The 14,321-nt window shown below is 42.6% G+C and overlaps 1 protein-coding gene across 2 annotated transcripts in view; it reads left to right on the top strand.

Moving 5' to 3' along the window:
* Window positions 1–14,321, top strand: part of nf2a (NF2, moesin-ezrin-radixin like (MERLIN) tumor suppressor a) — a 59,434-nt gene that overhangs the window by 19,017 nt on the left and 26,096 nt on the right. For both annotated transcript variants that reach the window (XM_084177327.1, XM_084177328.1), the window contains 6 exons: window positions 384–459; window positions 4,970–5,104; window positions 5,343–5,417; window positions 6,443–6,556; window positions 6,781–6,903; window positions 7,409–7,626. In XM_084177327.1, the coding sequence (XP_084033453.1) occupies window positions 384–459; window positions 4,970–5,104; window positions 5,343–5,417; window positions 6,443–6,556; window positions 6,781–6,903; window positions 7,409–7,626 (741 nt within the window). The remainder of the gene's footprint in view (window positions 1–383; window positions 460–4,969; window positions 5,105–5,342; window positions 5,418–6,442; window positions 6,557–6,780; window positions 6,904–7,408; window positions 7,627–14,321) is intronic.

Raw genomic sequence — 14,321 nt, 5'->3', positions numbered from 1 at the left:
CAGAAGAAGAGTCCGATCTGACAACCTAGAAAGAGAAAAAAGAAAACTGCTTAAATTTACTTTCATCACTAGATTACAACGTAACTGGCTGTTTGAGGCTGCAGCAGAATTAGTTTATCTGCCTAAACCACAGCGTGTGACCTCTCAAGTGCATTCAGGGAATTACACTCTACGTTAGTGTGAAACCCCCTGCTGATGTTGAATCAGGTGTGCTTGTCCGGGGCTACAGTAAAAATGTGTACTGTTGGGGGAACTCGAGGACTGTTGGGAACCACCACTCTAATACACATAATTATGCATGAGTTAGAAAGAGGTGTCTCTCTCTCTCTCGCTCTCTCTTGACACATGATGTTCTGATCTCATCTTCTCTTCTCCTGACCCAGGGAAGATGCTGAGATGGAGTACTTAAAAATAGCTCAGGACCTGGAGATGTACGGCATCAATTACTTTCCCATCAGGGTGAGACTGAGAACCTTTTCTGCTTCTTTCCCATCAAAGAGAGAGGTGTTAAGCCCATACAATAAGCCCATAGAAATGTTGGAAAAGTTAAGTTTATGGAAAGGTATGAGAAACATGATCCTGGATGATTCATCCACCAGTAAGCCAATAGAAAGCTATTATCCTCTCAAAATGTTACTAGGTAATTGAAGAAAGGTAATTGAAGAAATAAGGTGAAAGTTTAATCCTATATTAATTTGTACTTCAGCAGGTTGTAGTGGAAAATATCTGGATCCTAATATAGTGAGAAATTGATTTAGGCTTTATGAAAGTAATCTCAGCACCCAGAACCAAATCTAACGGTCTGTCATGAGTGACTAATATGAAAAGTAACCATTGATTACTGCAATATTACTACTTCATCATTATGTTCTTTAAAGGGATAATCCACCCCAAACCACTAATTCCTGTGATTAACAGTGTTAAACAGTGTTAAATAGCACTAATATGTGAAAAGGATATTGGGGGAAAAAACGTTTCATTTTGTCGTTATAACAAGGTTGGTAGCAATGTGAAAATCGTTGTGGAAATCTGTTGTAGCTCAAGTCGACTACAAAACCCACAATGCAGTGCTCTCTCCGGGCTGTCTAGCTAGCTAGCAAACGTAGCTACACACAATACTACCAAAGACATTATCAGCATGTGAAGTACACTGAACAAAAATATAAACGCAACATGTAAAGTGTTGGTCCAATGTTTCATGAGCAGAATAAAAGAGCGAGACATTTTTTGCAAAATTTGTTTACATCCCTGTTAGTGAGCGTTTCTCCTTTGCCAAGATAATCCATCCACCTGACAGGTTTGGCATATCAAGAAGCTGATTAAACAGCATGATCATGACACCGGTGCACCTTGTGATGAGGACAATAAAAGGCCATTCTAAAATGTGCAGTTTGTCACACAACACAATGCCACAGATGTCTCAAGTTTTGAGGGAGCGTGCAATTGGCATGCTGACTGCAGGAATGTCCACCAGAGCTGTTGCCTGCCAGATAATTTCATGTTAATTTCTCTACCGTAAGCCGCCTCCAACGTCGTTTTTAGAGAATTACGTCCAACCGGCCTCACAACCGCAGAATAAATGTAACCACGCTAGCCCAGGACCTCCACATCCGGCTTCTTCACCTGCGGGATTGTCTGAGACAAGCCACCTGATGAAACTGTAGGTTTGCACAACCGAAAAATGTATGCATAAACTGTCAGAAACATTCTCAGGGAAGCTCATCTACGTGCTCGTCGTTCTCACCAGGGTCTTGACCTGACTGCAGTTCGGCGTCGTAACCGACTTCAGTGGGCAGATTATTACATTTGATGGCCACTGGCATGCTGGACATGTGTGCTCTTCACGGATTAATCCAGATTTCAACTGTACCGGGCAGATGGCAGACTTGTGGGCGAGCGGTTTGCTCAACGTTGTGAACAGAGTGCCCATGGTGGCAGTGGGGTTATGGTATGGGCAGGAATAAGCTACGTTCAATGAACACAATTGCATTTTGTCGACGGCAATTTGAATGCACAGAGATACCGTGATGAGATCCTGAGGCCCATTGTCCTGCTATTCATCCGCCGCCATCACCTCATGTTTCAGCATGATAATGCACGGCCCCATGACGTGAGGATCTGTACACAATTCCTGGAAGATGAAAATGTCCCAGTTCTTCCATGTCCTGCATACTCACCAGACATGTCACTCATTGAGCATGTTTGGGACACTTTGGATCGACGTGTATGACATCGTGTTCCAGTTCCCGCCAATATCCAGCAACTTCGCACAGCCGTTGAAGAGGAGTGGGACAACAATCCACAGGCCGCAATCAACAGTGTTGTGCTGCATGAGACAAATGGTGGTCACACCAGATTCTGAGTCGTTTTCTGATTCACGCCCCTACTTTCTTTTTTAAAGGTATCTGTGACCAACAGATGTATACAGTGCCTTGCAAAAGTATTTCCTATTTTGTTGCATTACAACCTGTAATTTAAATTGATTTTTATTTGGATTTCATGTAATGGACATACACAAAATAGTCCAAATTGGTGAAGTGAAATGAAAAAAATAACTTGTTTCAGAAAATTCAAAGAAAGAAATAATGGAAAAGTGGTGCGTGCATATGTATTCACCCCCTTTGCTATGAAGCCCCTAAATAAGATCTGGTGCAGCCAATTACCTTCAGAAGTCACATAATTAGTTAAATAAAGTCTACCTGTGTGCATTCTAAGTGTCACATCATCTCAGTATATATACACCTGTTCTGAAAGGCCCCAGAGTCTGTAACACCACTAAGCAAAACCAAAACCAACACCTCTCATCACCCCGAGAACACCATCCCCACAGTGAAGCATGGTGGTGGCAGCATCATGCTGTGGGGATGTTTTTCATCGGCAGGGACTGGGAAACTGGTCAGAATTGGAGGAATGATGGATGTCGCTAAATACAGGGAAATCCTTGAGGGAAACCTGTTTCAGTCTTCCAGAGATTTGAGACTGGGACGGAAGTTCACCTTCCAGCAGGACAATGACCCAAGGCATACTGCTTAAGCAACACTCGAGTGGTTTAAGGGGAAACATTTAAATGTCTTGGAATGGCCTAGTCAAAGCCCAGACCTCAATCCAATTGAGAATCTGTGGTATGACTTAAAGATTGCTGTACACCAGCAGAACCCATCCAACTTGAAGGAGCTGGAACAGTTTTGCCTTGAAGAATGGGCAGAAATCCCAGTGGCTAGTTGTGCCAAGTTTATGGAGACATACCCCAAGAGACTTGCAGCTGTAGTTGCTGCAAAAGGTGGCTCTATAAAGTATTGACTTTGGGGGGTGAATAGTTATGCACGCTCAAGTTTTCAGTTCTTTTTTTTCTTATTTCTTGTTTGTTTCACAATAAAACATATTTTGCATCTTCAAAGTGGTAGGCATGTTGTGTAAATGAAATTATACAAACCCCCCAAAAAATCTATTTTAATTCCAGGTTGTAAGGCAACAAAATAGGAAAAATGCCAAGGGGGGTGAATACTTTCGCAAGCCTCTGTATCTGTATTCCCAGTCATGTGAAATCCATAGATTAAGGACCTAATTAACTTATTTCAGTTGACTGATTTCCTTATATGAACTGTAACTCAGTAAAATCTTTGAAATTGGTGCATGTTGCGTTTATATTTTTGTTCAGAGTTGCTAGCTTTTACCTAAACAAACTGCACTATCAATTTAGGAGTCTGTCTCACAGAGTTCAACTTGCAGTTTGCCTCTGCCCAGAGCGAGTGCAGAGTATGTTGCTATAGCAACAAAGGCCCTTTCCCACGTTTCCCACAGACACACAGGGCGTATTGCGAGATGGTACTTGAAGGAGAAACTAAGTTGAATAATTTGGTACTCTATCTAGATTGAGCACATCTAAGCGAAATATATACTTTGTCATGATGATATACACGGATGGTTGTGTTCTAGAGTATGCCCATACCATCTATTGGCTGATTTGGCGATCTTTTGTATTTTACCCACTGATAGAACATATATATTCATGTCTCATTTAATCCGTTTCTCTCTTGAAGTGACATAATATAGCCTACTGCGGTGATCAATGTCTACTCTAAAAGACCAGGGCATTCTAAGTAGCACATCAAACTTACTCAACATTAGTAATTCATGTAGGTTAAGGTCTTAGATGAACAAAACCAAGAACAGTACCTTGTATTACAACTAGTATTTATCAGAATAAAAGAGAGTAATGAATTAGAGCTGGGAGGATAAACCGAAAAGGATCAACACCGACCATACCAATCACTTATCTCAGGCATTTTGCTGATATCGTTCATTATGATAAGTAGCCTTTGAAATGAAATGAGTTTGCTAATATGGGTGATTGTTAGTGGGACAATTGATGGCTACAACTATCAAACTAGTAGTAATAGTTGTAAAGGATAATAAAACAAACTGTGGTGCACATTAATGTTATAAACTTATCATTCTATTTATCGTTATCGCATCAATTTAGTCAATTTATCGCAATATGGATTTTTGACAGTATTGCCCAGCTCTCTAATGAATTGTGTTGCCAGGCTGTGCCACTACCACTACTGCCTGTCAGACAGATATACACTGGAGTGTAGAACAGTCAATAAAGACCACTACTTTGTATCACAGCTGGTGTTTATTAGCATAAAGGAGAGTAATGAATTGTGTCTGTCAGAAAGACAAACAGACACTAGAGTGAAGTCTGATAGTCCCACAGCTACTTACCTGGGTGTCTAAGCAAAGATCCAGTAAATGCTGAGGGCTTTGTTTCCTATTCTCATTCACCACCCAAGACTTCCTGGAAAATAGTGGAAAGTGTTACTAAGTCACTGATTGGCCTATCCTGGTTAAAGAAACAATATGGAATTAAATGTTCTTCATTAGGGTGTGTGTGGCTATCTATATAACTTTCTTTGTTTCATCCTCGCTTCCTTCGTTCATCACTCTGTTCTTTTGTTTCCCCCAGAACAAGAAGGGAACTGATCTCCTGCTGGGAGTGGATGCCTTGGGTCTACATATCTACGATCCAGACAACAAATTGACCCCCAAATGTTCCTTCCCCTGGAATGAGATCCGCAACATCTCCTACAGCGACAGAGAGGTACTGGATCGTTACTTCTACAGCCTCTGAAATTGGACCAGGATTGGGGTCAGTTCCATTTCAGTCCAGTCAACGCGGGAATTAAACAGAAATTCAAATGTTCAATGCAGTTTACTTTCTGAGTTGACTGAATTTAAATGGAATTGACCCCAACCCTGAATGGAACAAGTCTGTTTTTACAGATTGTGTAACCTCTTACTTTGAGGTTTTATTGTGTCTTGTCTTCTTTCTGATCAAGTTTGCCATAAAGCCTCTGGATAAGAAAACAGACGTGTTCAAGTTCAACTCCTCCAAGTTGAGGGTTAACAAGTTGGTGAGTACAGTGATGAAAACGAAACATTCTTTTCTTTTCTGAATGTATTATTATGTGAGAGTTAGTTTCTTGTTTTTAAAGGCCCAGTGCAGTCAAAAACTAGATTTCTGTGTTTTATACACTGAATGTACAAAACCCTTTCCATGACATAGAATGACCAGGTAAATCCAGGTGAAAGCTTTGATCCCTTATTGAGGTCACCTGTTAAATCCACTTCAAATCAGTGTAGATGAAGGGGAGGAGACAGGTTAAAGAAGGATTTTTAAGCCTTGAGACAATTGAGACATGGATTGTCTATTTGTGCCATTCAGAGGGTGAATGGGCAAGCCAAAATATGTAAGTGCCTTTGAACAGGGTATGGTAGTAGGTGCCAGGCGCACTGGTTTGTGTCAAGAACTGCAATGCTGCTGAGAATGATCCACCACCCAAAGGACATCCAGCCAACTTGACACAACTGTGGGAAGCGTTGGAGTCAATATGGGCCAGCATCCCTGTGGAACGCTTTCAACACCTTGTTGAGTCCATGCCCCGACGAATTGAGGCTGTTCTGAGGGCAAAGGGAAGGGTGCAACTCAATATTAGGAATAGTGTTCATAATGTTTTGTACACTCAGTGTATATTTCCACACTATAAGGGTTGGAATAATACTGTGAAATTCTGAAAATGATGATACTGCCCTTTTAGTGTAAGAGCTGTTTGAAAAGACCGCCTGAAATATCAGCCTGTTTTGTTGGGATGGAACTTTGGAGGTAGTAAATTAGTAATAGACCAATAAAAAAGAGCATTCCAAACCACTCTGCCAATAACAGCTGGTTTTCAGTTTTCCCCTCCACACTCTTGCCCCTCTCTTGCTTGAGAAATTGCATTTTACTAAGAAGCAATTTTTGTTTCTTTTTGACCATTTTAATTCAAAACAATTACAGTAAGGTACTTCGTTGTTACCCAGAAATTATTTGAAATTGAGATACAAATGGCTGCATTGGACCTTTAAGTGTACTTAAACTCACCTAATTGTTCCACTCTAGATCCTGCAGCTGTGCATGGGGAACCATGACCTGTTCATGCGGAGGAGGAGGGTGGACTCTCTAGAGGTGCAGCAGATGAAGGCCATGGCCCGAGAGGAGAGGGCCAGGAAACGGGTATGAACAGAATGGTCAATGGAGGCCGAGTCGTTGGAAGAGACATGGAGGTGGTTTACCACCCCGACTGTCTCTGTGCTCCTCTTTCTGCCTTTACAGCTGCAGCTCTTGTCCCTCTTGTTCATCGTTACCTTTGTCCTCTGTCTCTTTGTGATCCTGACTATGTCCCTCTCGGTGGAACCTGTAACCTGCTTACGCCCCCGCCTCTCTCTGTCTGTGTCTAGGTGGAGAGGCAGCGGTTAGAGAGGGAGAAGCACCTGAGAGAGGCGGCAGAGAGAGCCAGGGACGATCTGGAGAGGAGACTGATGCAGCTACAGGATGAAGCCCACATGGCCAATGATGCTCTGGTAAGACCAGTGGGGTGTTCCTTTTTTTATTTGTATATATTTTTTTTAACCCAGTGGGGTGTTCCTAGACTCAGACACATCTCATATAAGTAGATTGTTTACTAGGAGAAGGGATGGTTTACCCAGGGATTTTGGGTCCTGATGCTTAAAGAAATACATCTTATTAATCTAAATAATTTAGATTTGCAATCGTTCTGCTAAGGCAAAATATGTGGTTAATGATTTGTGTGTTTTTCTCTCTTACCCCCTCCCTCCCTCTTACTGCTTTCAGATGAGACAGCAGACCCACTGGCAGAGAAGGCCCACGTAGCTGCTTTATGAATGTTTATGAACTGCTTATGAACTGCTTATGAACAGCTTATGAAGGCCTTATTTCTGTTTCCATCCCTCTTTGTAGCTGCGTAGTGGGGAGACAGCAGACAAGCTGAGGAGGAGGCTAAACTGCTTTATGAATGTTTATTAACTTCTATGAACATGTTATGTCTGTTTCTTTCCCCCTCTCTAGCTTCGTTCTGAGGAGACAGCAGATCTCCTGGCTGAGAAAGCCCAGATAGCTGAGGAGGAAGCTAAGCTACTGTCCCAGAAGGCTAGCGAGGCCGAGGCCGAAATGCAGCGTATCAAGGTGACAGCCATCCGCTCAGAGGAGGAGAGGAGAATGATGGAGCAGAAGATGCTGGAGGCGGAGATGATGGCCCTCAAGATGGCTGATGAGTCAGAGAGGAGGTGAGTTGAATGGATGGTCCCGTGTGGCTCAGTTGGTAGAGAATGGCGCTTGCAATTCCAGAGTTGTGGGTTTGATTCCCACGGGGGACCAGTATGAAAAATATGAAAATGGATGCACTCACTACCCTGGATAAGAGCGTCTGCTAAATGACAAAAATTTAAAATTAAAAAAATGTTGCAAAACTTCAATTTATTTTATTTGGGTGAAAAATAGCACAACAAGATGTGCATTGGATGTAGAGAACGACCGATATGGGTTTTTAAGGTACTGATATTTGGGAGACAAGGAGGCCAATGGCAGATATGTTATGATGATAATAATAAATATAATTAAATGTAAACATTTTGATGGTACATTTTCCCAGAGACAGCCATATATGCATTAACAAATCAATAATACAGCCATACAATCAATTTGACTTTGTTTTTAACAATGTAACTACATAACAACATAGTGGTAATCATTTATTTGAATGGTAAATCTCATGATAAACTGGGCATAGGCCTACTCACAGTACAGGTGAATTCATATTCAATAGGACTGTGTGCATGCAGTGAGTTATTGAGGGCGTTTTGGCTTATTTCAGTGGTCTATGGGGCAACAGATGACAAACAATCGGTGTCCCTTTAATTTGGGACCATGTTAGGCCTACTGATCAACAAAACTTTCACAGAAGTAGCTTATTGTCTTCTTTTATAGAGAAAAGACACCACTCGTGAGTTTTGTAGGCAGGCATTTTGGCTCGGCAAGGGAAAGACAAGTCATTGACAATCAGCTTTGAAATTAGTATATTTTGCACATTAGCTATCGCAAATAGTGAACTGACGTTAGCTTCATAACTAGCAAAGTTAGCTCTATGAATGCTGAATGTTGTTGTTAACCTAGCTAGTTAGCAAGCAAGCTACCGGTATGTTGCTTTGTGAAGTGCTGCAGCCTGTATGGACATTGTTTTGCCTAACAGCAGTGTTGTGTTTGAGACCACCTAAAGAGACCGATTCAAGACCAAGACCGGAGCAAATCGAGTCTGAGTCAAGACCAAGACCGGAGGGGGACAAGGGGTCCGAGACAGAGACCAGAAAAATGCGAGTCCAATTCAAGACCATGATTGCAATTTTGTCAAATCACCACCATAATAAGAGTTCAAAATGTCTAGTAGTTCTGTGTTCATATTTCAGAACAAGATATGGATTCTTTAGACATTCAGAATAGTGAAAAAATGCATGCTAAGGGAAAATAAAGCCACTCTACAAATTATTACTAACCCAAACACAGTGGGGGAAAATTGGCCTTATACGCCTTCAGAGAAGGGCTAAGGATTTATAAAATAAATATAATAATAATATAACAATTATGATAATTATATTATTATTTTCAATGATGTTCATGGTCCAAACACACCAAGACAGTCGTGAAGAGGGCACGACAAAGCCTATTCCCCCTCAGGAGACTGAAAAGATTTGGCATGGGTCCTCAGATCCTCAAAAAGTTATACAGCTGCACCATCGAGAGCATCCTGACTGGTTGCATCACTGCCTGGTATGGCAACTGCTCGGCCTCCGACCGCAAGGCACTACAGAGGGTAGTGCGTACGGCCCAGTACATCACTGGGGCCAAGCTTCCTGCCATCCAGGACCTCTATACCATGCGGTGTCAGAGGAAGGCCCTAAAAATTGTCAAAGACTCCAGCCACCCTAGTCATAGACTGTTCTCTCTGCTACCGCACGGCAAGCGGTACCGGAGCGTCAAGTCTAGGTCCAAAAGGCTTCTTAACAGCTTCTATCCCCAAGCCATAAGACTCCTGAACAGCTAATCAAATGGCTACCTGGACTATTTGTATTGTCTTGTAGCAAAGCTGGTTAGGCTGTTTAGATGTTATTTAGAGCATTCTTGACTAACTATTACTTATTTTACTGACACCGGTCATATTCAGCAGGTGTTGCACGTTCGTAAATTCATCAGTTGTTCTGCGCTCTGGCACACTCAGACAAGAGTGCTCTGAAATCGGAGTAGATAGCCAGAGTCAATTTGCGAACGCAAGAGATATGCTAACTGTATAACAGTCATTCAAGTTCTTGCTCGCTAACCAAATGACACATGCAACTCTAGCTGTGTATAGCCACCAAAAAACAATATGAGGGGAAAAAGTCAATCACACACTCACCCACTCCTCCAATCGCATGACAAGACATCCTCCTAGCAGCCTGCTAGCTAGCTATCTAGCTAACGTTAGGCTCTGTGTTTTTAGCTTGCTACATAAATAGATACGCTAGCCTATTAGCCACGTTGTGACTGACTTGTGATCATTGCCCTTGCTAGTTTGATTGTATTGACATTCCCAGCCTTAGTTACATTCTTCAGTTTTTGTCCAGAATATTGAGTCATTGAAACTGAAACCGTGCATCCCGAATGGAGGCAGCAAACAATGTCCCAGGCCAGCTGTGATTTACAACCTGATAGCAATATTTTTTGGACTACCAAGAAATGTATTGGTGAATTATATTAATCATGCGTTGAACTGCATCCATCTATTCTGCCAACAATTTCTTAGTGTACGTCATGGAACGTTGAGTCAAATAGAACCTATTTTTAAAACCTTATAAAGTTGGTTTTGTAGTATAAACTAGTAATTTGATAGTTTTGACTGATATTATGATTGTTTGTTTCATATCTGCAAAGTAGTTAAAACGCTGTCAGTTCCACTTTAAACTTTAGGTCACCGGGTACTTTGTGTGCTAAACGTGAAATGTTTTTTGCAATGGGAAGTAATAGTTGTACATTTCAATTGGGAAATGCTTAATGGTTGTGTTTTTGTATTCTTATGATTGGGAGCTACTGGCTTATTATGTCTGAGTATTATGTCTGCTTATCCTTTAACATCATGCTGTGTGTGCCTGCTGTCTTTCCGTTGCCCTTATGCAGTGGTGTAGTGGTAGCTGGAGAAGTGGGTATACTCTAATTTTGACAAAAAGTTCCCAAACGGCCCGCCTAGCGAAGGAAACACACCCTGTGTGAAAAATCCTATGTTTTCCTATGTTTGTTTTATGAGTTTTCCTAAAGATTTTTCTGATTTTCACTCTCAAAACCACTGAACAAAAGTGGGTATATACGGCTTATACCTGCGTATACCCTACACTACACCACTGGCCATTTGTGTTTACAAAAAGTGCACTCTCCTACATGAGTGCGCTGTTATTAGGGTTGCTGTCCTTTCAGAATCACAAACCTGTCACACACTGAAGGCCTATAGGTTCGCCACTGCGCAAACATGTCTATAATAGATATAAAGGCTGTTAAGATATTAATGTTTCAAGAAAGGAGTGTATATATTTGGCCTGGCGAAGCAGTTTAATGCGCTGACTGAATGGAAGCTGATAATTATGAGATTTTTACTCAGCTGGTCTCAGGAAGAAATTACGAGTCCTCACTGTCTGAGACCGAGTCAAGACCAAGTACAAATGTATCCGACACTGAGACAAGACCGAGACACTCAATATGTGGTCTCGAGACCGGACTCGAGACCGGTCGAGTACTACACTTTCAACATTTCTACATTCCATGGGGCATTATTAAAGTGTGCTACATTTATATTCAGCATGAGTGGGTAGCTGGGCAAGCAGCCCAGAGGTTCCTCGAGGACAGGCTAACTAGCAGTGAGTTGCTCCGGCTTGCAGGAGTTTCACACGAGGCAAGTGTGCTGGCACTATAAAGGGGAGATCGGCTGCGCCAATACTGGGCCAATAGCTGATAGACTAGGAAAGGCTAATACCGGCCATAAATATCGTCCCGACCGATAATCGGTCATTATCTAATTGGATCCCAAGAGAATAAAAAGTAGAAAACATGCTTTCAAAGTGGTGCTCAATGGTGCTCAATCTTTGGTTAACAAAGTCGACAACTACGGGCAAGGATTTCTTTCCAGAGAGACATCAAGGCCTGTAACATACTCTGTTTCACGGAAACATGGCTCTCTTGGGATAATTTTCTTTGGTTATAGTCACGGCCATGTATATCCCTCCTTAAGCCGATACCACGACGGCCCTCAAAGAACTTCACTGGACCTTATGCAAACTGGAAACCACATATCCTGAGGCTGCATTTATTGTAGCTGGGGATTTTAACAAAGCACATTTGAGGACTAGGCTGCCGAAGTTCTATCAACATATCGACTGTTGTACTCGCGCTGCTAAAATCCTCGACCATTGCTATTCAAACTTCCGGGATGGTTATAAGGCCCTCCCCCGCCCTCCTTTCGGCAAATCTGACCACGACTCCATTTTGCTTCTCCCTTCCTATAGGCAGAAACTCAAACAGGAAGTACCCGTGCTAAGGACTATTCAACGCTGGTCTGACCAATCAGAATCCACGCTTCAAGATTGTTATGATCACGCGGACTGGGATATGTTCCGGGTAGCTTCCTGAAAATAATTTAGACATATACACTGAAACAGTGACTGAGTTTATCAGGAAGTGTATAGGTGATGTTGTGCCCACTGTGACTATTAAAACCTACCCTAACCAGAAACCGTGGATAGACGGCAGCATTCGCGCAAATCTGAAAGCGCGAACCACCGCATTCAATCATGGCAAGGTGACTGGGAATATGGCAGAATACAAACAGTGTAGCTACTCACTCCGCAAGGCAATTAAACTGGCAAAACATCAGTATAGAGACAAAGTGGAGTCGCAATTCAACGGCTTAGACACGAGACGTATGTGGCAGGGTCTACAGACAATCACGGACTACAAAAAGAAAACCAGCCACGTCGCTGACACCGACGTCTCACTTCCAGACAAGCTAAACACCTTCACCTGCTTTGAGGATAACACAGTGCCACTGACGAGGCCCACTACCAAGGACTGTAGGCCGACGTGATTAAGACATATAAGCATGTTAACCCATGCAAGGCTGCCGGCCCAGACGGCATCCCTAGCCGCGTCCTGAGAGCATGTGCAGACCAGCTGGCTGGTGTGTTCATGGACATATTCGATCTCTCCCTTTCCCAGTCTGCTGTTCCCACATGCTTCAAGAGGGCCACCATTGTTCCTGTGCCCAAGAAAGCAAAGGTAACTGAACTAAATGACTATCGCCCTGTAGCACTCACCTCTGTCATCATGAAGTGCTTTGAGAGACTAGTCAAGGATCATATCACCTCTACCTCACCTGTCACCCTAGACCCACTTCAATTTGCTTACCGCCCCAATAGATCCACAGACGATGCAATTGCCATCACACTGCACACTGCCCTATCCCATCTGGACAAGAGGAATACCTATGTAAGAATGCTGTTCATTGACTATAGCTCAGCATTCAACACCATAGTACCCTCCAAGCTCATCATTAAGCTCGAGGCCCTGGGTCTGAACCCCACCCTGTGCAACTGGGTCCTGGACTTCCTTATGGGCCACCCCCAGGTGGCGAAGGTAGGAAACAACATCTCCACTTCGCTGATCCTCAACACTGGGTTCCCACAAGGGTGCATGCTCAGCCCCCTCCTGTACTCCCTGTTCACCCATGACTGCGTGGCCAAGCACGCCTCCAACTCAATCATCAAGTTTGCAGACGACACAACAGTAGTAGGCTTGATTACCAACAATGACGAGACCGCCTACAGGGAGGAGGTGAGGGCTCTGGGAGTGTGGTGCCAGGAAAATAACCTCTCACTCAACATCAACAAAACAAAGGAGATGATCGTGAACTTCAGGAAACAGCAGAGGGTGCACCCCCCTATCCACATTGACGGGACCACAGTGGAGAAGGTGGAAAGCTTCAAGTTCCTTGGCGTACACATCACCGACAAACTGAAATGGTCCACCCACGCAGACAGTGTGGTGAAGAAGGTGCAACAGAGCCTCTTCAACCTCAGGAACCTTAAGGAAATAGAATGCTGTGAAAACTACATAAGATGTTTCTGATAAGATTTCAGTTCAGCTTGGATGCATATTTTATGTGCTTGAAATACTATCAGCTTTTTTGATGCTGATGAAGATAGCACCTCTTCAGATCGTCTTTAACTCCACATTCTCTCAAGATGCCGAAATAAATCAATCATATTTCTCCACATCTGGTGTATAATTTTACTGCAAGAAATGCATAATTCTGCAGGAGTTAATATTAAGACTATGTGAGAGTTTATAGACCTACATTCAGTGTCCAGATTTCAGTTTCCATTTAACCCATCTGAACAGTATGCTACTGTTCCCTTGACGTACAATAGGCCTATTTGAAGCCCCCTCTCCATTTCGCAGCTTTTCTCTTATTGAATTAAACTCAGACATAGTCATTTTTACCTCAGTGGATCGACGTTAACTTTTTCTGCCTGTTCCCAAAAGTGTTTGGTGTGTATCTCTATTTGGCGCACGTAAAGTAAGGCCCTAAAGCTTAGGCTTACACACTAATGCCAGATAGCCTTAAAATAATGAAAGAAAAACCGCAATGTAGCCAATAGATATAAATTGCACAAGAATGATGCATTTATGGATTTTTTCTTATGTATTGTTTTCTCTTTATTCAACCCGACCACACAATATTTCATGGATATAACCACAGGGACTGCGGGTTATGAGTCAACCCGCGCATCACTAACACACACACACACACACACCCATGCTATTTACTCTGTATTTAATGAAGAAATGGTAATTACATGGTAAAGAAAAGTGTTACATGGAATGCCTCTATACAAATCGTCTATCT

Source organism: Coregonus lavaretus (genome assembly GCF_964263955.1).
Source record: "Coregonus lavaretus genome assembly, chromosome: 14".
NCBI classification, from domain to species: Eukaryota; Metazoa; Chordata; class Actinopteri; order Salmoniformes; family Salmonidae; genus Coregonus; species Coregonus lavaretus.
This window is presented reverse-complemented; position numbering and strand designations above follow the sequence as displayed.